The 25939-nt window shown below is 33.8% G+C and overlaps 1 protein-coding gene and 1 long non-coding RNA gene across 2 annotated transcripts; one reads left to right on the top strand and one right to left on the bottom strand.

Annotated features, from left to right (window-relative positions):
• Positions 1–1786: 1786 nt before the first annotated feature.
• LOC131394582 (uncharacterized) lies at positions 1787–4751 on the top strand. The gene is made up of 3 exons (XR_009216199.1): positions 1787–1865; positions 3089–3226; positions 4732–4751. It is a non-coding gene; the product is annotated as an uncharacterized LOC131394582 (long non-coding RNA).
• An 18144-nt stretch (positions 4752–22895) lies between these two features.
• LOC131394163 (olfactory receptor 2M3-like) lies at positions 22896–23852 on the bottom strand. Its single transcript, XM_058525412.1, has one exon. It carries the CDS (start codon positions 23841–23843, stop codon positions 22896–22898), a length of 948 nt encoding a protein of 315 aa, XP_058381395.1. The 5' UTR covers positions 23844–23852.
• Between the last annotated feature and the right edge of the window lie 2087 nt (positions 23853–25939).

Here is a 25939-nt window from a genome sequence, read left to right as displayed (position 1 = left end):
GGAGGGAAGAAAGGCTACTCCTACTTTATCTCTAGACTATTCTTGTTTACATAAAATTAATCTCTTTCATTTTCTTAGCAAGTCCCTTTAACGAGATTTCTTTGGCTACACAATAGCATATTTATAATTCTCTATTTTCGCATCTATTTATTTTTCTTTCTTTACCTCCCTCTCCAAGGAACAAGACATTCTTTTACTTTCTTTCTCCCCTAATACCGCCTGAACAAATTGTAGACATAACTCTGTCTCTTCCACATTTGTGTTCTCCTAAACGCTTTACCTGTGTAGTAGTCACCAATTTTGTGCATATAACAACATTTCAATTATAAGCCAGTGTTCACTGCATCCGAAATTTCTAATTAGTTATAAACACATTTACAAATATTTCTTTCATATACAATGCTTATCAGGAAATTAAACCCACACTGTGTGAATAATTATAAAGAATTCTACTCAATTTTTTTCAGGTATTTTTATTTTTCCACTCTTCTTACACAAAACTGCTAATTAAATCTCTAAAACATTCTTTTAATGTTTTGCAAACCTGTCATTATACACACCACAGGAAAACCTTCAAACATTTCTATTGAAAATTGCCCTTGATTTTTCATACCACTTGACTGAAATTTATTGCCCAATAGAAAATTATCATATCACTTGACTCAGTATAATTTCAGTCCCAAAAAGTGACATGTATTTTCTATTTCAAGTTCACTCATGATGTTACACATGGGTGGATATTCTCTCTCCGTGTGTTTTAAAAAATAAATGTTAATACTTATGAAAAACAGCACACATGAAGTCGCCTCCTGATAATTTGCTCCTTTTGTCTGTTGTATAAAGCAGTGTTTCAGTCAATTGTGTTGCATCCTGGAATAATATCCAGAACAACAGAATCATCAATTCTTTCAATTTGGGCCTAAATTGCATAATCGATTTCTCTATAATTTAGGAGATTAGGAGTGCCATGAAAGCTGTTCAGCCTGAGGAATTCCATGGGCCAGATAATATTTTGACCTGTATTTAATTTTCTTATTGTTTATCTTTCCACCTAGCCACAGCCATATACTGCTGTTGAGCTTCAATCTTATTCACATATTGGGATCATCTGGGAAAGTGAAATGTTGCTGCCATCCTGAAGTTCATTCTATGTCCAAACCTCAAAATCAAATTTCTTTGGAGCGTCTTTTAAAATAGAAATTGCTTAAGGCAGTGCTGTAATTGTTCAGCACCATACTGCCCTAGTCCCCACTATTAACTAATGGCAAGACCTCACTCTGTTATTAGGGCTCATTTGCCATCCCGAGTTTTGCTCATGGATGCTTTTCATGATCCCTGTGTTAACAACAAACTGCAATATATTTTAAGTTTCTGTCTCTTCACTTTAGGTCCACATCTGTAAAATTATCCATTCATTTTAGCTTGTGATAGAACCCTCCGGAAGTATAGCAGTGTGGGATAATAGAACTAATCATGACAAGCTGGTTTCTATTAACGTCAGTTAGTAAAATCTTGATCAGTCTGAGTTGAGAGGCAGTTTTAAGTTGTTCATTCCCAGTAGAGAAATGTAGTGTTTACAGTATAGTAGGTGGAGAAGTTTAGCCTATATATTTCTGTAATTTTTCTGTTTCTTATTTCTTCAAGGTCGACATGCATAGAAGGATATAACTATTATATGATATTATATTGTATGGAACGGTATTGTATTGTATTGTATTGTATTATCTCTCTTTTTGGCAAACCCCTCCCATAAATTTTTATTGCTTTTACTACCATGTTACAGGAAACAACTGTGAAAATGTCATGGTTGTCAAGGCACTTACTTCTGAACACCTTCGACTCAGGCTCCTCCACATCAACCTCATGTACGTGACGTCTTAGTGAAAGTCAGTTATGTAATATTCATAAGAATACATTTTGTTATAGATACAATAGCATGAGAAACTGATGTAGACATTATGGCTATGAACTTAGAAACATAATGTTCATGACTTCATTGCTTTATAAATTGTATAATAATTTCATCACAAGCTTATGCACATCATAAATTCAATCAAATCCCTCATGGTATAAAATTAATAGCCTTTATTTGCCCCCAAATACATCAAAAATAGTCTACGATACAACTTTAGTTTAACAGTTAATTTTTGTTTTTAGTAATTATATTCACAGGCTACAAGGAGTATATTCTGATGACAGGGAATTTGAGGGAGTGGGTAGGAAAAGCAGAGGAAAGGAGTCATGTTGACTGAGTAAAGACAGTTTACATCAGCAGAATACTGAAAGAGTGTGTATTAAAGGGAAAAATGGAGTTGGAGAGAAATTTGAGAAGAACAGTGAATAAGGGACATAAAAATGAGACAAGAAGGAGCAGGTTGAATGCCGATTGGGATCACTGAGATCTCATGGCTGCCCTAGATGTGCTGCATTCTGTCCACAGAGAAGTCATGCCCCCACCTCCTAACAAAGATACAACAACTAGACCCTACATTATAAATACAGTGGCACATAGGAACTGTCATTGCTGAAACTTGACATTATTCACCTAATACATCCCCTGCGTACAGGCAGAATCTTCAAATCACAACTCACAAAAATGATTGCTGATGCCTTTTGGAAAGGCTCTTCAGTGCGTGTGTAAACCCCCTGTTCTTTGCATCTGCACCCACTGATATTATGGATAAAAATAACTTTCTATTCTTCAGTTTGTACCATACACTACTTTTTGATTTTCCCAAAGCACCATTGGATTGTGTCACTCCACTTAAAAATTCAACTCTCAAATGGCTCAAATTATCTGCAGAACAGACTTCCATCTCCTTATGGATCTTGCTTGTGAGGTACTGCAGAGAGTCATTCAAGCCTCTATTTCCAGTAATCTGTTCTCCATTTCCCAGTGCAAACTCTGCATTTCTCCTTACAGGTCCCAATAATACAACACGTAAAACTGAGCTTAGGGCTCTTCTGAGGAGGTTTCTCTTCCCTGAATGTGTTTCATATCCCACAACCCGTTACCTTTGTACATCATATCTCTCCTTCAAGTTCCAACACACGCACGTATCTTTCCTCATGCCTGTTTCTTCTGTAGACAGCAAGTTCTGCGTATATTGAACTCACAGAAGTGTGGCCTCTACCTCTTTCTGTATGAAAGAGAATATCATGGACCTTCAGAGCACACAAACCTGGGTCTGCCATCTTGCTCTGCCACCAATTCTTATGTCACCAAGTAGGTTAACTAACATCTCTGAGACTATTTTTTAATTCTCTCCACTCCTCACAGGGTTGATGCAAAGACAGAATGAGTTAATTCTTAAAAATTCCACATCAGATACATGTTTCACAGTATGAATTTACTACGTGAGCATTACCATCATTATACAGATTCTTGTCACATTTTTATTTTTTTGTAATCTTCCAATAACCTCCACCGTTATTCACCTGTGATTATTTTTGAAAATATTCTGTTTTCTTTACTGTATCATTGGTTCCTGTTTCATAAGCTATATGCTTATTTTATATGCTCTTAATCAAACAAGAGAGGTTTGGACACAGATGGAGGACATAAGATCCCCATAAGTGATTGAGAGCATTATCAAATAGACTAGATCCACTGGAAAATGTTGCAATTATTCATAATTTAGCATATATTACATTGTTCTAAATCATGCCTTATGTTTACTTGCATCTTCACATGTATTATTTCAGTTAATCTTCAAAGAAACCTGTGACATATAAGAAACATAATGATTTTACAGAGAATATAGAGATAAGTTGTAGTTCAACCTGAAAAATTATCTATTTCAAGGATTTTAAAATATCAAAAATTCTACTGTATATAACTTTTGAATACAATTTGGTTTCATTTGATTGAACTGAATGCCTTAGATATTTTGGAATGTATGTCTCCCTCGGTCTTACCTTCTAGATGTTCTCAACAAGAAGTGATATTACTCACAGAGTCACTGAAAACCTTTAAACTTCTAGAGAAAACCTACACAACACAATTTTACTAAGTCATCTGTGATTTAATTTTATATCCCTCCAAGGAATTCAGTCCCTTGTCTTCAATTATAGTACTGTGAGTTATCATCCACTTTTTCTCCTAGGGCCTCATGTAGAATTAGTTTCCAACTAGGAAATATAAATTTTATTGATTTTAAAATCAAGTAAAAAGTTCTGTTACCTTGACTAATAATATAAACTCTATTATTTTCTCCTCTTTCTCCTGACTCATTCATATATTGATACCACTTTCACTCTCCTTTTTTTCTCTCTCATATTTTCAAACTCTTTCTATTAATTCCATAAAATTAAGGTAAAAATTGCAGTTGAATTTCTCATTTTATATAGAATAGATAAATTCCTCATTGTGCTTTGGCCTTAGTTACCAGTAAATAGAACTCTGTTAAAGTTCAACAATATTTTCAAACTGATAAATTAAGTGGTCTTATTCTGGGCATCATTAAACTTGAGATTCCTATGTTTGAGATTTCAGCACTATTGCAAATTATTCTTTGTTTGAAAACTTGCCATTGGTTGTTATTCTTTTCTGATTCTACTATTAGTTGCCTTATGAAATATATATCCTCTAATATACTGGCTTAATTTTCTCTCCATGGAATAATTTGATTCCCCATGATTTTTAGGCACTTGCTTCTCTTTCCGATTTGTTCACACTTATGATGACTCCATCTGCATGTTTCCAACATGTATGTTTTTTCTGAATTACAGATGTTACCACAAGCCTACCATTTATAGTACTTTGATAGTTCTTTCTTGCCTCATACTGACTGCCAAATTCTGAACTTTCATCTGCCAATGAATCTACTGCTTTAAAAAAGTCCATTTCAGCTTGTAAGTCACCCTCCACGTTGTTAATGATGCTCCTCACTAGGTGTTATGCAGGAACAATATCTTAGAGAAGAAATACCATCATTTTCAGGATTACTTCATGATTGCATGCAAGAGTTCTTGGACTGTTTTACGTACTCACTAGCTATGTAAACAGAAAAAGCAGTTGCTTTCATCATGTTCTCAAGTTCATTTGATATTGCTTGCTTGTTTTTTTTAAACTTTTGTGAACCTATGTTGTGAGAAATGGTCTCTCACTCCTACATTAATGCGCATTTTCTTTACTGACTGGTGTGGTTGTCTCATGTAATTATTGGCTATTTGTATTTGCTTTTCAATGAATTGCATTGAAAAATAAATCATCATTAATTTATCTTTTGTGAAAGCAAAAGTATAGAAATATAATTTCATACTTTTTATATAGATAGTCAATTTTTGTAGAATTATGTTGGGGGCTTGGACCCTCTTTCTACACTGCATTATAATGCCATCTATTATCATTAACCAAATTCTCATGTTAAAGATTCTGATTCTGGACTCTTTAAATGGATTCATTTTTTTTATTAGATTATTACTTGGTTTTTATTTCTATGGCTAAAAACAAATATTTGCGCCACCAACAATTTCATCCCTTGTTATATTCTTTACTTTTAAAGATTTAGTAAGTATTCTTTCCACTTTATTTTCCATATTAATCTTATAATGAGTTTTTTTTAATTTCTTCAAAAACTGTTGTGACTTATAGTATTGTAATTACAGCACATGTGGTTCACTGGAGCCTTTGAGAAGCCCCATGTTATCCTCAAACTGCTTAAGTCCGGGTTTTAACATGACAAAATGAATTATTTTGTGTTTCAGTCACATATGAAGTCACATATGATAGAAAATCAGTTATTTATAACTAAAAGAAATTTCTAAATTATTTGGATGATTTCTTAATTCTGGATTATAATTAGAATTTGTTTAGTGTTAATAGCCATGAACAGAAATGCCCTTCTAATTTATATGTAAATATAAATTAACTAGATACCAGCTGATTGCTCTCCAAGGTGCCAATATCAGAACGTTTTCAAAAGCAGTTCTGAGAATTTTTTTCTGTCTTCATCCTTGCCATCAGTTAGCATTACTCAGCTTCTGAAATTTTACATGTCTATTGGGCACAAAGTGATAGTTTATCATTGTTAAATTGCTATTTGTCTGATTATTAATAAAATTATATGTCTCTTCAGATAAATGTTACTTTGTTTTGTTTCACAAATTTTGAATGTGTAGTGGTTCCTTGAATATTTTAGTTTTTATTGGTTTGTTGGTTTTAACATAGAAAATATGTTCCTACAGTCTGTTTCAGTGTGATAATTTTGGCCATGCGGTCCTTTACCAGATGAATATTCTTAATGTTAAAGTAATTAAATAACATTATATTAAACTTTTATAGTATAATAAATTGATTTCTCTTCATATGAAATAGATTGTTTTATTTTATGTTGAAATAATTCTGTACCATTGCATTCCATACTTAAGACTTTAACCAATCTAGAGTCCAGCTTGAATATATGTTTAAGTAAGAATCTAAATTTGTTTTTCCTCTATGTAATAAGCAAGCTTTCTCTACACCAGGTCACAATTTTTTTGTCATTTTTATATGAATTTTTTTTTGTAATGCTTTAAGTTGTGTTTTGAGATCTCAATAATGTCTCAATGATCTCCTTTAATTTTATGATGCTTGTACCAGGATAGCTTCATAAATATATCTTTGTGTTATACGTAAATATATAGATGGTCCTCAACTTATTATGATTCAACTTATAATTTTTTGACTTTATGATGGTGTGAAGGTGATACACATTCAAAATTAACTGTACTTCAGATTTTGAATTTTGATCTTCTCCTGGGATGGTGATATGTGGTGCAGTCTTCTCTCATGGTGCTGGGCAGGGGCAGTGAGCCACAGCACCCAGTCGGTCACACCACCACGAGGGTAAACAACTGACACACAACCATTCTGCACACGGACAACCATTCTGTTTTTCACTTTCAGCACAGTACTCAATAAATTACATGAGATATTCAACAATTTATCATAAATTAAGCTTTGTGTTAGATGATTTTGTCACCTGTAGGTTAATGTATGTGTTCTGACCATGTATAAGGTACGCTAGGCTAAGCTATGGTGTTTGGTAGGTTAGGTGCACTAAATGTATTTTTGACTTATGATATTTTCAACTTACAATGGGTTTATTGCGATGTAACCCGATCATAAGTTGAGGAAGATCTGTATATTAGGAAAATTGCATTGACAAATAGAGTGGCCAAAATAATACTCTGTGACGTCTGAGGCAAGGCCATGAAGAGACTCTGTATTTCTACTTTGTTCTTTTGGGGATACTTGTTTTTAAATATGTCAACCATGTTATAAACAATCTACTTCCCTGAGGTTTTCATGATGTGGAGAACAAATTTGCCATATGCAGAGACTATATGGAGAGAAAGGATGTGATAGAGAGAGAGAGAGGGAAAGATCCTCAGGCAGCTCCCAACTGCCTCAGAACCCTGCTATTCCAGGGTCAGCCTCCGTATGACCGACCACGTGAGGGAATCTGTGCTACGATCGCCCGGACGAGGTCTGCTTGGATTCCTGACTCAGAAAACATGAGAGATAATAAAATCATCATATTGGTTAAAGCCACTAAATTTGGGGTGATTGTTATGCAACAATGGATAATTGGGACTAGAATGTTTAATTTTGGAACCCAGCGTTCATGGGTGACTCCCACAAGATTTGTTTTGTTTGTTTTCTCCTGTCTTGTTAGATTTTATTTGCATATATTTTGATTATTTGTTAAATTATTATTGACAATTGAGAAAGACTAAATATTTTTTGAAATATTATTTTGCAGTTTAGATATCATGAAATTACATGGCAACTGCTGTCTCGTAATATTATTTGAAGTTATGTAAATGTCTTTAGAACAGTAACTTGCATATACCTAGAGAAACATCCTGTTCTATGTTCTTTCCTTTTAAGTAGATGTTTTAGGACAATTTATTTTAGGATTACATTATATGTGTAACCTTTTCATACATTTTTATACATTTTTTGAGTCAGTTGGGGTAACTAAATCATTCTATCTAAGGTTTCATAGTCTATTAGTGGGAAGATTTTCACAATATGCTTTTTTTAAAAAAGATGTTTTTATTGTCTTTTTCTATATTCCTTTTTCCATTTCAATATATCATTGTCCATACTGAATTTGATTAATGACACTTGTCATGGATTGTGTTGTCTGAGAATGATTTTCTTTGTTCAGTTTCTCTAAAGTTTTTTTTTCCTATTTTCACTAATTCCATCACTATAACATTATTTCTAATTAAAAAAAATTTAAAACTTCAGAAAAATAAGAAGAAAAATATAGCAAACAAATTGAAATATGTCAAGATATTATCACAAGGTAGCTAAAGAATTGATTCAAGTAACTTTGGAACATAATAATTTGACTATATATCCTTAGTGGAAAACATCTAGGGAAAAAATAAAATGGAAACACACTAAATGTCTCAGAAATTCATAATAGTGATGATTTTGTGGGTACTATTATTCTATGTGTGCTGTGTGAGTTTTGGAGGATAAAACAAATAATTGTGTAGCTTTTCATGTGGACAAAAGTTTTCAACTCATTGGGATAAATATCAAACAACTCAATTGGTGGGTTGTATGGTAAGAGCATGTTTGGCGTTGTAAGAAATTGTCAAATTTTCTTCCAAAGTGGCTGTACCATTTTGTATTCCACCAGCTTTGAATGAGAGTTCCTGTTAATCCATGTCTTACCCAGCATTTGGTGTTGTCAGTGTTCTGGGTTTGGCTGTTCTAATAGGTATCTCATTGTTGTGGTTGTATCTCGTTGTTTTAATTTGCAATTCCCTAGTGACATATGATGTTGAGCATCTTTTTATACCCTTCTTTTCCATCTGTATATCTTCTTTGGTGAAGTATCTATTCAGATCTTTTGCTCTTTTTTTAATTTGGTGGTTCATTTTCTTATTCTTGAGTTTTAAGGATTTATGTGTTTTGGATAACAGTCATTTTTCAGATAGGTATTTGCCAATATATTCTCCCAGTTTGGGTTTTCTTATTCTTTTGATGGCATCTTTCACAGAGAAGGTTTTAAGTTTAAAGAAGTCCAGTTTATCAATTTCTTACATGAATTGTCTGTTTGGTATTTTATTTAAAAAATGATCTTCATAGCCAGGGTCATCCAAATTACCTCCTATTTTATCTTTTTGGAGTTTTATAATTTTGTGTTTTACATTTAGGTCTATGATTCATTTTGTGTTAATTTTTGTGGAAAGTGTTGTCTGTATCTAAATACATTTTTCAGCATGTGAATATCCAGTTGTTGCAGTACCATTTGTTAAGAAGACTGTCTTTGCTCCATTCTGTTGACTTTGTTGCTTTGTCAAAAATCATTTTGTGAGGGTCTATTTCTGGGCTCTCTGTTATGCTCCATTGATTTATCTATTTCTCCACTGTCTTGATTACTGTAGTTTTATAGGATATCTTTTTTTTATTGCAGTTAACATTGGTTTATAACATTGTATAAATTTCAGGTGTACGTCATTATACTTCTATTTCTGCATAGATTACATCATGTTCACCACCCAAATACTGATTACAATCCATCACTACACATGTGCGTAATCCTTGCCTTCAAGCTGGGTAATGGCAGTTCTCCAACTTTGTTCTTCTCCTTCAACATTTTGTTGTCTCCTCTAGATTCTTTGTCTTCTGTATAAACTTTAGTAACACATTTTTGATATACACAAAATAACTTTCAGGGATTTGATTGGGATTGCATTGAATCTTCAGTTGAACTTGAGGATAAAAAAAAACATCTTGACTCATATTGAAACTTCCTATTCATGAACATGAATTCTCTCCATTTACTTAGTTTTTTCTTTTATGTCTTTCATCAAAATCTTCTAGTTTCCTTATATAGACCTTTGTTAGATTTATATATATATATATATAGACCTTTGTATTTCATTCTTGATGGTGCTAATGCAAATGGTAATGTGTTTTTAATTTCAAATTACAATTATTCAATGCTAGTATATAAAAAGACAATGAACTTTTGCATGTTAATCTTCAATTATGCAAACTTGCTGTAATCATTTATTAGTTCCAAGGGTTTTTTGGTTGATTCTTTCAATTTTTTTACATAGATATATTGCCATCTGTGAACAAATAGAGGTTTTATTTCTTTTTTCCCAGTCTGTATTCTTTTTATTTATTTTCCTTATTTTATTTGCTAGAACTCCAGTACAACGTTGAGTCAAAGTGAAGAAAGGCGATATCTTTTTCCGATCTTAGCAGAATAGATTCCGATTTGTCATCAATAAGTATGATGTTAGTTGTAGGTGTTTTGTAGATGTTCTTTATCAAGTTGAGGAAATCCCCTGCATTCCTAGTTTGCTGAGAATTTTTACCAAGAATAGATATTCAAGGGGCCAGCCCTGTGGCATAGTGGTTAAGTTCAGTGCACTCCACTTTGGCCACCTGGGTTCATGGGTTCAGATCCCAGGCGTGGACCTACACCACTCATCAGCCATGCTATGGCAGCAACCCACATACAAAATAGAGGCAGACTGGCACAGATGGTAGCTCAGGGTGAATCTTCCTCAACAAAAAAAATAAAAAATAAAAAATAAAAAGAACAGATGTTCCATTATATCAATTGTTTTGTTCTGCATATATTGATATGATCATGTTATTTTTAAAAAAATTGTTGATGTGATAAATTACATTAATTTATTTTTGAATGTTAAACCAGCCTTGCATGTCTGAAATAAATCCCACTAGGTCCTGCTGTATAATTAAGTTTATGCAGTGTTGAAATGAATTTGAAAATATTTAGTTGAGAATTTTTGCAAAAACATTCATGAGAGTTATTGGTCAATAGTACGCATTTGTTTGTAATGTCTTTGTTTGGTTTTGGCATTAGGGTAATGCTGGCTCATAGAATGAGTTAGGAAGTATTCCCTCTACTTCTATCTGCTGGAAATGATTGAAAAGAATGGGCATAATTTCTTCCTTGAAATGTTGGCAGAATTCTCCATTGAGCCCATCTGGGCTTGTTGCTTTCTATTTGGGAAAGTTAGTAATTGTTGATTCAAATTCTTTAACATGTAAAGCCCTATTCAGATTGTCTATTTCTTCTTGCGCGAGTTTAGGCACAACATGCACTTAAAAAAATTGGTGCGTTTCATCTAGATTATCAAATTTCTTTGCATAGAGTTGTTAATAGAGCTCCTTTATTACCTTTTTAGCATGCATTGTATCTGTGGTGATGTTCCCTCTTCCATTTCTGATATGAGCACTTTGTGTTCTCTCTCTTCCTTTTTTTTTTCTTAGCCTAGCTAGAGGCTTATTGATTTTATTGATCCTTTAAAAGAACCAGCTCTTGGTTTGGTTGATTTTCTCTACTTATTTCCTATTTTTAATTTCATTGATTTTAGCTCTATTTTTTTCTTGTCATTACTTTGACTTTAATTTCCTCTTCTTTTTCTAGTTTCCTAATGTAAAAGTTTAGGTTATTAATTTTAGACCTTTCTTCTTCTCTAATATATGTATTAAATGTTAAAATTCCACTTTAAGAACACTATTACTGCATCTCACAAATTTTGATAAGTTGTGTTTTTATTTTCATTTAGTTCGAACTATTTCTTTTACTTTATCTTTAGATATCTTCTTTGACCTGTGTGTTGTTTAGAAGTGTATTGTTTAATCTCCACATATTGGGGATTTTTCCACTTTTTTTCTCTTATTGATTTCTAATTTATTTCTATTGTGGTCTGAAAGCATAAATTGTATAATTTATATTTTCTAAATTTATGTGCTATATGGCTCAGAATGTGGTCTATCTTGGTGAATGTTCTATATGAGCTTGAAAAGATTGTGTACCCTGCTGTTGTTGGGTGAAGTATTTTATAGATGTCAATAACATTCAGTTGACTGATAATGCTTTTGAGTTTAACTATACCCTTACTAATTGTTCTGCCTGTTAGGTTTGTTCATTTCTGATAGAGGGGGTTGAAATCTCCAACTATAATAGTATATTCATTTGTTTCTCCTTGCAGTTCTATCAGATTTTGCCTCATATATTTTGATAACTTAGGTGCATACACATTAAGGATTGTTATATCTTTTTGTAGAATTGCCTTCTTTATCATTATTTAATGCCACTCTTTATCCCTGATAATTCTCCATGCTCTGATATCTGATCTGCCTGAAATTAATATAGTTCCTCCAATATTCTTCTTAATTATTGTTAACATGATATATCTTTCTCCATCCCTTTTAATTATATGATTTCACTCATATTGGAAGATAAACAAACACATGGATATGGAGAACAGATTGGTAGTTACCAGAGGGGATTGGAGTTGGGGGGAAGGCATAAGGGGTAAAGGGGCACCTGTGTACAGTGACAGATGGAAATTAGACTTTTGATGGTGAACATGATGTAGTCTATACATCAAGTTGAAATATAATGATGTACACATAAAATTTATGTAAGGTTATAAACCAATGTTACTTCAATAAAAAACAAAAAATAAACAGTAAAAAATAATAATTTTAATTTATTTGTATCTTTATATTTAAAGTGGATTTCTGGCAGACAACATATAGTTGCGTCTGTTTTTTGATCCACTCTGACAATCACTGTCTTTTAATTGGTTCATTTAGACCATTGAGATTTAAATTGATTGTTGCTATATTTGGATTAATACCTACTTATGTTACTCTTTTCTACCTGTTGTCCTTGTTCTTTTGTCTTATTTTTGTCTTGTACTCGTTTTCTACCTTTTGTGTTTTTGATTGAGCTTTATATGTGATTCCATGTTCTCTTTTTCAAGCATGTCACTTATACATTTTTTCTTTTACTTTTTCAGTAGTTGACTTAGAGTTTGCAATGTGCAATTACAACTAATCTAAGTCTGCTTTAAGATAACACTATATCTTTTCACTGATACTGCACATATCTACTAATAGTCGAGTATTCTCTTCCTTCCCATTCTTGCATCATTGTTCTCATGCATTTCACTTCTGCATCATCTATAATCATCAAATGCATTGTTGTTTTTATTATTTTGGACAAAATGTTATATTAGATCAATTAAGACTAAGAAAAATAAATTTTTATTTTGCCTTCATTTATGCCTTCTCTCATGCTCTTCCTTTCTTTATGTGGAGTCAAATTTCTGGTCTAGACAATTTTCCTTCTCTCTGAAGAACTTCTTTTAACATTTCTTGAAAGGCAGGTACTGGCAACAAATTCCTACAATTTTTGTTTCTCTAAAAAAGGAATTTATTTCTATCTACTTTTGTGGGATAATTTTCCAGGTTTCAAAATTCTAGAATTATGTTTTATTTTTCCTTCAACACTTTAAAAATTTCACTCCACTCTCTTCTTCTTGCATGGTTTATGCAAAGGTAAATGTAATTCTTATCTTTTACTCTTCTATAGGAAATCTGTATTTCCCCCCTCAGGCTTCTTTTGAGATCATTTACTCTCTGAGCTTCTTGGCTCTGTGATTTGGTGTCTGTCATGAATTTGGGGGAAATTCTCTCCAAAATTATTATTTTGGGGGGAATTATTGTTTTGAATATTTCTTCTCTTCCTTTATTTCTTTCTTCTCCTTCTGATATTCCCGTTGTGTGTATGTTACACCTCTTGAATTTGCCCCACAAGTCATGGACATCCTGTTTCTTTTTTTAAATCTCCTTCTCTTTACTTTTCAGTTTGGGAAGTTTCTATTGACATATCCTCGAACAGAAATTCTATAGCCAAGCCTAGTGTACTAACGATCCTACCAAAAGCATTCTATATTTATGTTATAGTGTTTTTGACCTCTAGCATTTCTCTTTTATTCTTTTTTAGAATTTTCATATACTGCTTACATTACCATCTATTCTTACATTTTATATACTTTTTCCATTAGGGTTTTTAGCATATTAGCCATGGCTATTTTAAATTCCTGGTCTGAAAATTCCAACATTCTTAGCATATCTCAGTATGATTCTAGGGCTTGTTTTGTCTCCTCAAACTAAGCTTTTGTGACCTTTTGTATGCCTTGTAATTTTTGTTGAAATCCAGGCATAATACTGGGTAAAAGGTATTCAATACTGTTTTCCTCAGAGGTTTCTGCCCTGGGTCCCATGGAGATTCTCTGGAGATTTATGCTCAGGTAAGTTGTCATTTTCTGTATCCATCTATTTTTCTCTCCAATTTTTGAGGCATCAGTTTGCCTAGTGACCTCGATTCTCTGACAGACCTAAGAAGAGTCATTGATTTTGTGTTTGGTCATCTTTTTGTTTATCGTTAGAATGCAGCAACAACTTCCATGTGCCTTACATGCTGAATTAGGAACCCACATGATTATATTTTGTGTTCAAATATTTATATAATACAGATATTTATTTATTTAGTTCTCAGCTTTCTTCATTGATAAAATCTAGAAACAAAGTCAACAGAAAAGTGCAGCTCTGGTGCCATGATTTCAGTAGATTAATGTAATTTCACACTAAATTTACCATTGAACAAATACTTTATGTCAGTTGCATGGCAGGAAATATACAAGATGAGACTGGAACATCTCATTGTGTCAGATATACAGCAAGAGATATATCCAAGTTCACCTGGGTGATGTGTAAAGCTTCAGGAGGCAAATGGAAGAGGATCACGCTAGACTAAAATTGGACAATTTAAACATCAAAAAGGATTATTACATCAATGAATAGAAACATTGCAAATGACTTTAATTCCACCCATTTATAATGATGCCAAAATAACAAAACAACAACATGCTTCTTGGTCAACTGTGGCGGATGCTAGGAAAACAATTCATTATTTTAAAATCCAGTAAAGAACACATACAACTCAACAGCAAGAAAACAAACAACCTAATCAAAAAATGGGCAGAGGAGGGCCTGGCTCCATGGTCAAGTGGTTAATGTTCTGCACATTCCACTTCAGTGGCCCGGGTTTGTGGGTTCAGATCCTGGGCGTGGACCTGCTCTACTCACCAGCCATGCTGTGGTGGTGTCCCACATACAAAATAGAGGAGGACTGGCACAGATAATAGCTCAGGGCTAAACTTCCTCAACCACAAAAAGAGGAGGATTGACAATGGATGTTGGCTCAGGGCGAGTCTGCCTCAACAAAACAAAATAGGCGGAGGATAGGAACAGAAATTTTTCCAAAGAAGATATACAGATGATCAACAGGCACATGAAAATATGTTCAACAAGGCTAATTATTAGGGAAATGCAAATCAAAACTACAATGATATATCACCTTACACTGCTTAGAATGGCTATAATTGCCGAGACAAAAAATAACAAATGTTGGAGAGGTTCTGGAGAAAAGGGAACCCTCATACACAGCTGGTGGGAATGCAAACTGGTGCAGCCACTATGGAAAACAGTGTGGAGATCAAAAAATTAAAAATAGACATACCATATGATCCAGCTATCCCACTACTGGGTGTTTATCCAAAGAATTTGAAATCAACAATTCAAAGAGATTTATGTACCCCATGTTCATTGGAGCATTATTCACTATAGCCAAGACATAGAAGCAACCCAAGTGCCCATTATCTGATGAATGGATAAAGAATATGTGTGTGTGTGTGTGTATATATATATATGTATATATATATATATATATATATATATATATATATATATATATACACACACACACAATGGAATACTACATAGCCATAAAAAAGACAAAATCATCCCATTTGCAACAACATGGATGAACCTGGAGGGGATGACATTAAGCAAAATTAGCCTGACAAAGACAATACCACATGATTTCACTCATATGTGGAAGATAGACAAACAAATGCATAAGGAGAACAGATTAGTGGTTACCAGAGGGGAAGTGGATGGGGGGGGTGGGTGAAATGGGTATAGGGGAACGTATGTATGGTGATGGATGAAAAATAGACTATTGGTGGTGAGCACGATGCAGTCTATACAGAAACTGATGTGTAATATTGTACACCAGAAATTGCATAACGTTATAAACCATTATGACCTCAATAAAGTAATTGAAAAACAAAACAAAACAACAAAAAAAACCAGTAAAGAGAGGAAAACAGTTAAACATTTATTTTGTCATTTATGTGTGGATTCTATCCATTGGTAGCCAAATAGCTAATGAATAGACATTTATTTTTGTAGAAGTACTGTAAATGATCAGAAGATAAGGAGTAATATCATTATAATGTCAGCAGTTTTCACTCCATAATGAAATGCTGGATTTGGACTGTCTTAATGCTGTCTTCAACACCCTAATACCACAATGAGACTGTTACACAGTATGTGCCTCCTTGTTGATGTAACATGTGAGGTAGTCTCACTAAAAGTTGAACTTGAAGCATATCAAGAGAAATTTCTTGCGATGATGTAAATGCTCTTTATTTATTCTGCCTAATACAATGTCCACTAGTAACTGAATGTCTTCTGAGCACTTGAAAAGACCAGTGGGAATGAGGAGATGAAGTTTTAATTTTTTTGAATTTAGTTCATTTAAATTTAAAATTAAATAGCCACATGCAGCTGGTGTCTATTGTATTGGCAGTACCTTGAAGATTAAAGAAGACTTTTATTACATATATATGGACCTCATTTCAACCTGTATTTGAAGAATGTATTCTATACTAGATTAAAACTTATGAGGGCCTTGGGGCCGGCCCGGTGGCATAGCGGTTAAGTGTGCGTGCTCCGCTGCTGGCGGTCTGGGTTCGGATCCTGGGTGCAGACTGATGCACTGCTTGTCAGGCCATGCTGCAGCGGCATCCCATATAAAGTGGAGGAAGATGGGCATGGATGTTAGCTCAGGGCTGATCTTCCTCATAAAAAAAAAAGCTATGAGACAATTGGGAAAATGTGAAAAATATATCTTTACAATTTTGAAGAAGCATAACGATATTGTAGTTACATTTGTAAAGTAGTCTTTTTCTTTTAGAGATATATACTAAGTGTATATTGATGATATTATATAATTTGGAATTGTTTCAGAATTTTAGGAGGGGAAAGAACAAATTAGGTAGGAAAAACAATATTATACATGTATAATATTGTTATACATGTATAATATATATATTATACAATATATACAGATGTATATATTATACACATATGTATGTATTATATAATACAATATATAATGATTATTGAAATTAAGTAATGGGTTCTTTATACTGTATTATGTATCTATGTATGTGTTTTATTTTTTTGAAATTTCTCATAGTAAAAAAGATGAAAATAAATTGTAGTTATCTGGTTAATTATTTGGGAAAGTTTTTTTCTTTATGTGCTTCAATGTCATTATTTGTAAATTGGGAGTAAAGTTGATCTATTCCTCCATTTACATTATTAGAATGAAAGGTTTTGATTTATGTGAAGTACCTCATATAGAGTATACTCCAGATTAAGTGGAGAATAAATATTATTTAATATTATATTTTTATGTAGCATTGTTTGCCAGAGCTGTTTGTTTTAATTTTCAATTGTTTATTTATTTTTTCTCCAATGTGGGGGGCAACTTTTTTGAGAGAAGTTTTAATTTTTATTGTTGCTTTCAGTTTCTGCTTTTTGTCCTATATTTTTAGTTCCATTATTGTGTAATATACTGTATTGCCATTGTTTTGAACACGTTTATCTATTTAATTGTCCATTTAGAATGGAAATGTTGATCACTCTTTTGTTGTGGTCATAGTGCTGGTAACATTTATGGTAGGATAGCTCTATGATGGTGCCATCTACATATTTACCTTTTCAATTTTTGGCAAGTCTGTTCATCAAGGAGAATTTTGGTGTGTTACAATGAAAGAGAGTACTCCTGGTATTTAAATAATATCTTAATTCACAAATCATTGTGGATTTTAATGTTTACATAATATGGCATTTTGTCCCATTTGCTATTGATTTCCTTAAATGTTCTTTTATCTGAAATTTTTATCTGAAATTAATTCATTAAACTCTACTTTCTTATTACATGTACCACATCTTCAACAACCATTCATTTTTAACTCTTTAATCTTAATTTTTTATAGGAATTCTATTTTAATTATCTTTTATTTGTATTTATCTTTATTTTTAAATTTTGGGCAATGTTGCCTTTTTTTTTTTTTTTTTGGTGAGGAACATCCATGCCAATCCGCCTCTCTTTGCTGAGGAAGACTGGCCCTGAGCTAACATCTATTGCCAATCCTCCTCCTTTTTTCCCCCAAGGCCCCAGTAGATAGTTGTATGTCATAGCTGCACATCCTTCTAGTTGCTGTATGTGGGGCGCGGCCTCAGCATGGCTGGAGAAGCGGTGCGTCGGTGCGCACCCGGGATCCAAACCCAGGCCACTAGCAGTGGAGCACACGCACTTAACCACTAAGCCACTGGGCCGGCCCCAATGTTGCCTTTTAATAAGCAATTTAAGACATTGAAATTACCTGTGAAAACTGATATGATCTATTTTATTTTTATCCTTAAATTTACTCTTCCTGTTTTCACATTTCTTGCTTTTATTTTTCATCTTCTTTTGTTTGCTCCATGGAAATATCATATTTAGCAAATTTTGTTCAAGTTTGTTTTAAGTATCATTAAAAATGCCTTCTTATTTTTTTATTAGGAACTATTGTTCAATAATCTGGTTTACCATAAAGCCAACTGGAGCCAATTTTAACATTTTGTGTGTGGCATCTTGTGCTCTCTGGGTCCTATCACATCAATCTTCTCAGTTCCATCTTTTCATGTAAACCTTTCTGTGGTTTGAGACCATTTGTAATTTTCAAATGATCAATAATAGCCATCATTAGTAATTACGCTTTGTTAACACAACATATATTTGGAGTATCAGCTGTGCCAAAGTTATGTCAACTAAATGTTATAATCTCTGCCTAGTTCATATTCTAATGAAGGAGATGAGTGTTTAAAAAGATACTAATTTAATAAATTGAATTCAGCTGTCAATGAGTTGGTCCTTAATTTTCATAGGGTAACTGTAGAAGGTTGTGAGAATCTGAGGTGTCATGACCTCACCTGGGGGCCCAGGTAAAACTCCCCGGAGCTCAGATCCTAGATCTGAGACAGGAAGTGGAGGAAGCTCTCACCTTGACAGGGGGCTTGCTGAGAGGCTGTCATAAATCGGAAAGAATAAGTGGAGAGATGGTTGGGACACGTATGTCAAGAATGGTAGTTCTTGCATAATGTTTGGCTACTTTAAAAACATAAATATTAATACACTTAAGTGTTTGAGTTTATTATTCATACTACCAGTTCTTTAAAACAGCAAATTCTGCTGTCCCTTTTCCACTGTATTTTCTTCTAATAAATTTTATATTCTGTACTTTAGATGTTTTATTTCATCATATGCCACCCTGTCTCACTTGTCTCCCTTAGACTCTCTGTTTAGAAGAGCTGCAGCACCATCACCTTTTTCTGGGGCTCTGTCCACAACAGAGGTAAAAAGAAATCTAAACAGAACTCTCCTGTTCACTTTCCAAGTCATCTAAATTTCTACCCCTTTAATCCAAGATTATAGTGTCAATATCTCACATATTGTTAAAATAAAATTGATTCACAAGTAAGGCTATAAATAGGTTTAATTTACACAGAATTGAAAAGAAAACAATTTTTAAATCTTATTTTAAAGACTGATGGTTGCTTCACTCAAATTTTTACATTTGTATCTTATTGAAAATAAGTGTTTTAAGCCATTATTAATTTTCAAATGTGAAATATTCAATAAATATTTGAGAGCATCTTTTCTTTGCAAGACATTACAGAGATAAATCCATATTAAGTGATTTTGAATGACTAACAGCTTTGATGAGGTAAAAACACATTCAATGAATAAACATAAAGTTAGAGAAGTAAATTAAAATAGCATAATAAGGGCTTTTTTTTTTTTTTTCGGTGAGGACAATTAGCCACGAGCTCACATCTGTTGCTGGTCCTCCTCTTTTTGCTGAGGAAGATTGGCCCTGGGCTAACATCTGTGCCATCTTCCTCTACTTTATATGTGGGTCGCCTGCCACAGCATGGCTTGGTGCATAGGTCCATGTTTAGGATCCGAACCTGCGAACCCCAGGCCACTGAAGTGGAGCATGCGAACTTAACCTCTACGCCACCAGGCCAGCTCCGGGAGCATTTTTTTATTGAAGCATAATTGACGTTCAATATCATATTAGTTTCAGGTTGTACATCAAATTGGGAAAAGATAAAATAAAAATATTATTGTGGTACTTTATTATGTGCTAAATGCTATATTTTATCACAATAGATCTGTAAAGTCTAGGAAGGTAAAGTAGATAGGAAGGTTGTTATTATTATTATTACATTATCTCAATTATACAGATGAGATAACTGAGGGGTAAATAATATTAATGGCATATACAAGGTCAAGTTTTCATATAGATATTCCCTCTATTAGCTGCATAACAAAGAATAATGCCCTTAAATTCTAAATAAGTTCAATTTTTTAACCTATACCTACAATTTGTATATTTGCTTCTATACCTTATTCCTAAAATATATATACTTCTGAGATGATTGTATATATATACACATATATATATACGTATGCATATATATATATATATTGCTCTTAACCTAAATTCTTCTATGTAATGTTGATCTTCAGTTGTGTAATGAACATTATTTTTCTTAATTTGTGACTCCCTTCAATGTTCTCATTGTTTTCCATGATGTTTTCTAAATCTTAATCTCTGATCTCAGAATTATACCCTGAAGCTTATTATTGCACATTCAGCAACAAGTTTTAAGTATCTTCTTTTGTGCCCACAGAACTTCAAACACAAGTGGCCTAAAAATAAACTCTTACCTTCTTTACACCATCTATGTATGCAGCCCCAGAGTTAGCCTCTATCCCCTCATCCTCTTTTTCCTTCTTCTCCCCTTCCTCCTACTCCTTCTTCCTTTATTCTACCTTTACCGTGCTGTCCATATCCTCCCTCTTATTTTAAATTTTCCCCCACCAACTGAATATTACTACCTTTTGCATCCATAATGTACGCCAACGCTAGACAATGTCTCTCTTAAAAATAACTACTAGGCTTTTTATATACCACCCTCCATACATCACTGCCTGGCTCAAAGCCTCCAATAAACACTCACAAGTTAATTATTAGACCAATTTCAAGGTATTTAACCATAAATCAACCTTATAAACATCTGTGCACACTTTTCTATATAAGAATCTCTTTGGCAGCATGAACAAAGACATGAAGGCAAAAATGAGAAAGGTATATTGTGAATGTGGAATAGTCAGTTAAAAGACAATGGGTGGATGAGGCCGGCCCCATAGCATAGTGGTTCAGTTTGGTGCACTCCGCTTCAGCAGCCTGGGTTTGCAGGTTCGGATCCCGAGTGTGGACATATACCACTCATCAGCCATGAAGTGGTGGTGACCCAAATATAAAGTGGAGGAAGACTGACATAGATGTTAACTCAGGGTTAATCTTCCTCAGGAAAAAAAAAAAAGACAATGGGTGGGTGGGAGAGGGAAGATAGGGACTGAAGAAAGATGTAAATAAGTTGTTATTAGGAGGTGACAGATATAGAAATAAAGAAAGTTTGGGAATGAGTGAATAAGTAAAGAAAGAAGGAAAGGAAGAAGTAAAGGAGTGAGGCAAGAAAAAAGGAAGGAATTTTGAGGTAGGAAAACCAAGCACACCATAAGAAAGCATCTCAGCCAACATGGAACTAGAGGATGTAGTTTGTACTTAAATTCTTTTAGTTAATGTGTATGTTTAAAGATGAGAAAACAGAATTTTCCCACTATGTAAAAGTGATAGAATCAAAGTGAGGAAATGATTAGAAACAAAACTGTGGTCCAACCATACCTTATATTCTTCATATATGTGCAGGTGAAAAAAGTGGGTAGCTTTGCCTATTTGTTGATAAGGGTTTTGAAGAAATAGTACCTAAGATCTGGCAATAACTGGACTGAACATGAACTCTCAAGAAGTCCATATTTTCTTTTTTTTTAATTTTCTTATTTATTTATTATTATTTTTAATTTTATTGTGATCACATTGGTTTATACCATTGTATAAATTTCAGGTGTACATCATTATACTTCTATTTCTGCATACATTACATCGTGTTTGCCACCCAAATACTAATTACAACCCATCACCACACACATGTGCCTAATCATCCCTTTCGCCCTCCTCCCCACTGCTTCCCCCTCTGGTAACCACCAATCCAATCTCTGTCTCTAGGTGTTTGTTGTTGTTTTTATCTTCTAAATGAAAACAGAATTAAAACCAATTACAACACTGTCAGGCAAACAGATTTTGTGATTTAGGAGTTATGAATTACATGATGAAAACATGACATTGATAAGGATCAAGATATCTGAAGATGAAAAGTCCAAACTTTGAGGATTCATATTCACATATCGGTCTCCCATGTATAAGGCTGATTTCTGTAAAAAAAGGAAATAGATGGGAGCTCCCCAGTCCTCCAGTATCCTGAAGAGGGACAGTGTCCATTACAAGATAGGCTCCAAAATCTTGACCACCAATCCAATACCTCTGTTCTCTATCTGGGTATTTTATTAAATCTTATAACCATCTTATAAATATAGCTATAACTTTGTAAATAATTAACTTTGTCATTCATTTTAACAAATCGGTCAATCCAAGATATGATATTGAACTCGGCAGAACTCTTTGATTGGCCAAAGGTAAAACTATTATATGTTAAAACACAGAACGTTTACTGTGCTCTGTGGTATTATGGTATCATGTGGTATCGTGATGGGTAAATACCTCTCATTTGTTAACTGGTGTTATATAAAACAAAGTATACAGTTGTTCATATTGTCTTGCAGCAAATATTTACTTATAGCCATACTTTGAATTTCCATAGCAAAAGAAATATAATATTTGAACAAACAAGCATGCAGACAGTTTTCCACTTTCAAAGTCTTGTGTGCTTACCTATAAATCTAGGCAATTTGCTCTCCAGATTTGCCCTTACCTAACACCTTCATGAAAGCTCTGGCCACTTCCTTGTTGCGGAGGCTGTAGATGAGGGGATTCAGCATGGGAGTGAGGATGGTGTAGAAGGCTGACACCATTTTGTCCTGGGTGGGGGAACGATCAGAAACAGGCCGCATGTATATGAACATGGCAGCTCCATAGTACATTCCCACCACCATGAGGTGAGAGGAACAGGTGGTGAAAGCTTTGCGGCGACCTTCCCCAGACCCCATGCGAATGACAGCCAGAATAACATGAGTATAGGAAGCAATAATGACTGCTACAGGTAGGAGAAGCATAATTACACAGCAAATAAACATTAGCCTTTCAAATAGCAATGTGTTAGTGCATGAGAGAGTGAGAAGGGCTGGGACATCACAGAAAAAATGGGGTATTTCCCAGGCACTACAATATGAAAAGGACAATGCAACAGCAATGACAATTATACCATCAAGGGAGCCAAAAATCCAGGAAGAAACAGCCATAAGACCACAGGTTTTCTGGCTCATGAGAACTGAGTATCGTAACGGGTGGCAAATGGCGACATAACGATCATAGGCCATTGCAGCCAACAGGAAACATTCAGCTCCAAGCAGGGACACATATAAGAATATCTGGGCACCACAACCAGCCAAAGAGATGGACTTCTTGCCAGACAAATAGTTGAAGGCCATCTTGGGTACAGTAGTGCAGATGAGCATGAGGTCCATGAGGGACAGTTGGCTGAGGAGGAAGTACATAGGCATGTGGAGCTGAGTGTCCAGGTAGATGAGGAGAACCATGGCTGTGTTTCCCATGAAGGCCACTGTGAAGATGCCCAAGACCAGAGAGAAGAGGAAGATGTGGGTGGGGCTGTGATTGAAGATTCCCAGCAGGATGAAATCAGAGTTCAAAGTCTGATTTTCCCATGCCATGATGAATATATTCACTGTGGAGAACACAGCATGTGAGAAATAGCCAGGATTGTATTATGGAAGTGTCAAGGACTTCCAGCCTAGATCATCACACTTACAATATTTTCTAGATATGAAAAATTATTTCTCTGGACATCAATTTTTTTAATTCATAGACTAGTAATATTAAAGCTTATTTTTATCTTGATGCAATTTTAAATATAAAGCACATTAGCTAACAGACATAAAAAGTGTTATCATTAGGCCATAGGAGGTTGCCAAAATTGCATATAATCTAATTTTAGCAGCCAGTCAACTCAAATATGTACTGCAGATCATCCCTTCAGAAATACACTAAAAGTCATAAGACTCATGAAATGCTGGGAAATCAATGGCATTTTCCATGGAACTTAGAATATCACACCATGACACTAATAACAATTCTATCTACCAAAGTGTAGGGGGAAGCATGCACCACTGAAAATGAAATAGGGTTAGTCAAATGCCTGGTCAACAGAAGACATTGAGAAATCATCAATCAGAAGTCTATTAAATAATATTTATTGTTAATAATGGTGAGTTGTAGTGGAAGTAGTTCCTCACCAATTTGCCCATCCTTTATTCCATCTCTTAAAATGAGTGTATTCACGAGACATTCTGGTATATGCCATTTTAGTGCAGAGCAAACTAGAGGAGAGTGCAAGAGCATAGTTCAAACATCTGGAATAGATTATTTTGGTCACACACCTTAGATAATTAATTTTTGCAAGCCTTATTTTCTACTCTGTAATTTTTGATATTTGTTAATATTTATATTGTAGGGTGTTCCTAAGACTGAGATCACATTCATAGTGTGTGAACATTACCTGGAATATAGTTTGTACCATATAAATTTTTTAATAAATAAATACTGTTGGAGGGAAGAGAGACTTTGTCTTTAGATTATTCTAGTTTATATAAAATCAATCTTCCATTTCCTTTGCAAGACTCTTCCACAGGATTTCTTTAGCTACACAGTAGCATATTTTTATTTTTCTATATTCTCACCTATTTCTTTTCTTCTCTCTTGCTTCTCTTTCTCTTCTTTCTCTTGACTCTCTTTAATGGTCAAGGCATTAGCTTCCTTTCTATCCCTTTTCATGGGCTATTCCTCTTCTGGGAGTAATTTAGACAAGTGTCTTGATATTTTTATCTTAACTTTTGGAGAATAAAAAATTTCCTTGTGGTTCTACCAAATTTATTAAAATTGTGCATTTTATTTGACAAAAACTGATTCAAAACATGATATTATTATGCATTATCTTACCTGTTTTGTATTAATGTCTAGCAAAAGTAATCATATTAGCCCAGTACCATTTAAAATGCCCCTACAGGACGAATAGATAAAGAAGATGTGGTATATATACACAAGGGAATACTACTCAGCCATAAGAAATGATGAAATCCAGCCATTTGTGACAACGTGGATGGACACTGAGGGTATTATGCAAAGTGAAATAAGTCAGAGGGAGGTCAAATACCTCCTCATTAAGTAGTAGATAATAACAACAACAAACAAACACATAGAGACAGAGATTGGATTGGTGGTTACCAGAGGGGAAGGGGGGAGGGAGGAGGGTGAAAGGGATAATTCGGTACATGTGTGTGGTGATGGGTTGTAATTAGTATTTGGGTGGTGAACATGATGTAATCTATGCAGAAATAGAAGTATAATGATGTACACCTGAAATTTATACAATGTTATAAACCAATGGTACTGCAATAAACAAAAAAAATAAATAAACAAAATAAATAAATAAAATGCCCCTACAATAATAGATTTAAAATCAATTAAACTCTAACGAACATGTTATCATGCAAATAAGTGTAAAAAATGTTTTAAATTAAGAGCACTTATTTTTCAATGCATTCAAAAGTATTTTAACCAATGTATGTATACTCTACTCTTTATGTATATATATATAAACTCTGCCAAGTTTTATTTATATATATATATATATATATATATATATATATATATGTATATTGAAGAATTACTAGGAGTTTACTCAAACAAGGATGACTGGTAATGCTGTGCATGTTATGTCCAACACAAATGCCTGGCCAACAGGGTGAAT

Source organism: Diceros bicornis, chromosome 30 (genome assembly GCF_020826845.1).
Source record: "Diceros bicornis minor isolate mBicDic1 chromosome 30, mDicBic1.mat.cur, whole genome shotgun sequence".
Lineage (NCBI taxonomy): Eukaryota > Metazoa > Chordata > Mammalia > Perissodactyla > Rhinocerotidae > Diceros > Diceros bicornis.
Note: the sequence above shows the minus strand (reverse complement) of the source record. Positions and strands in the feature narration are given on the sequence as shown.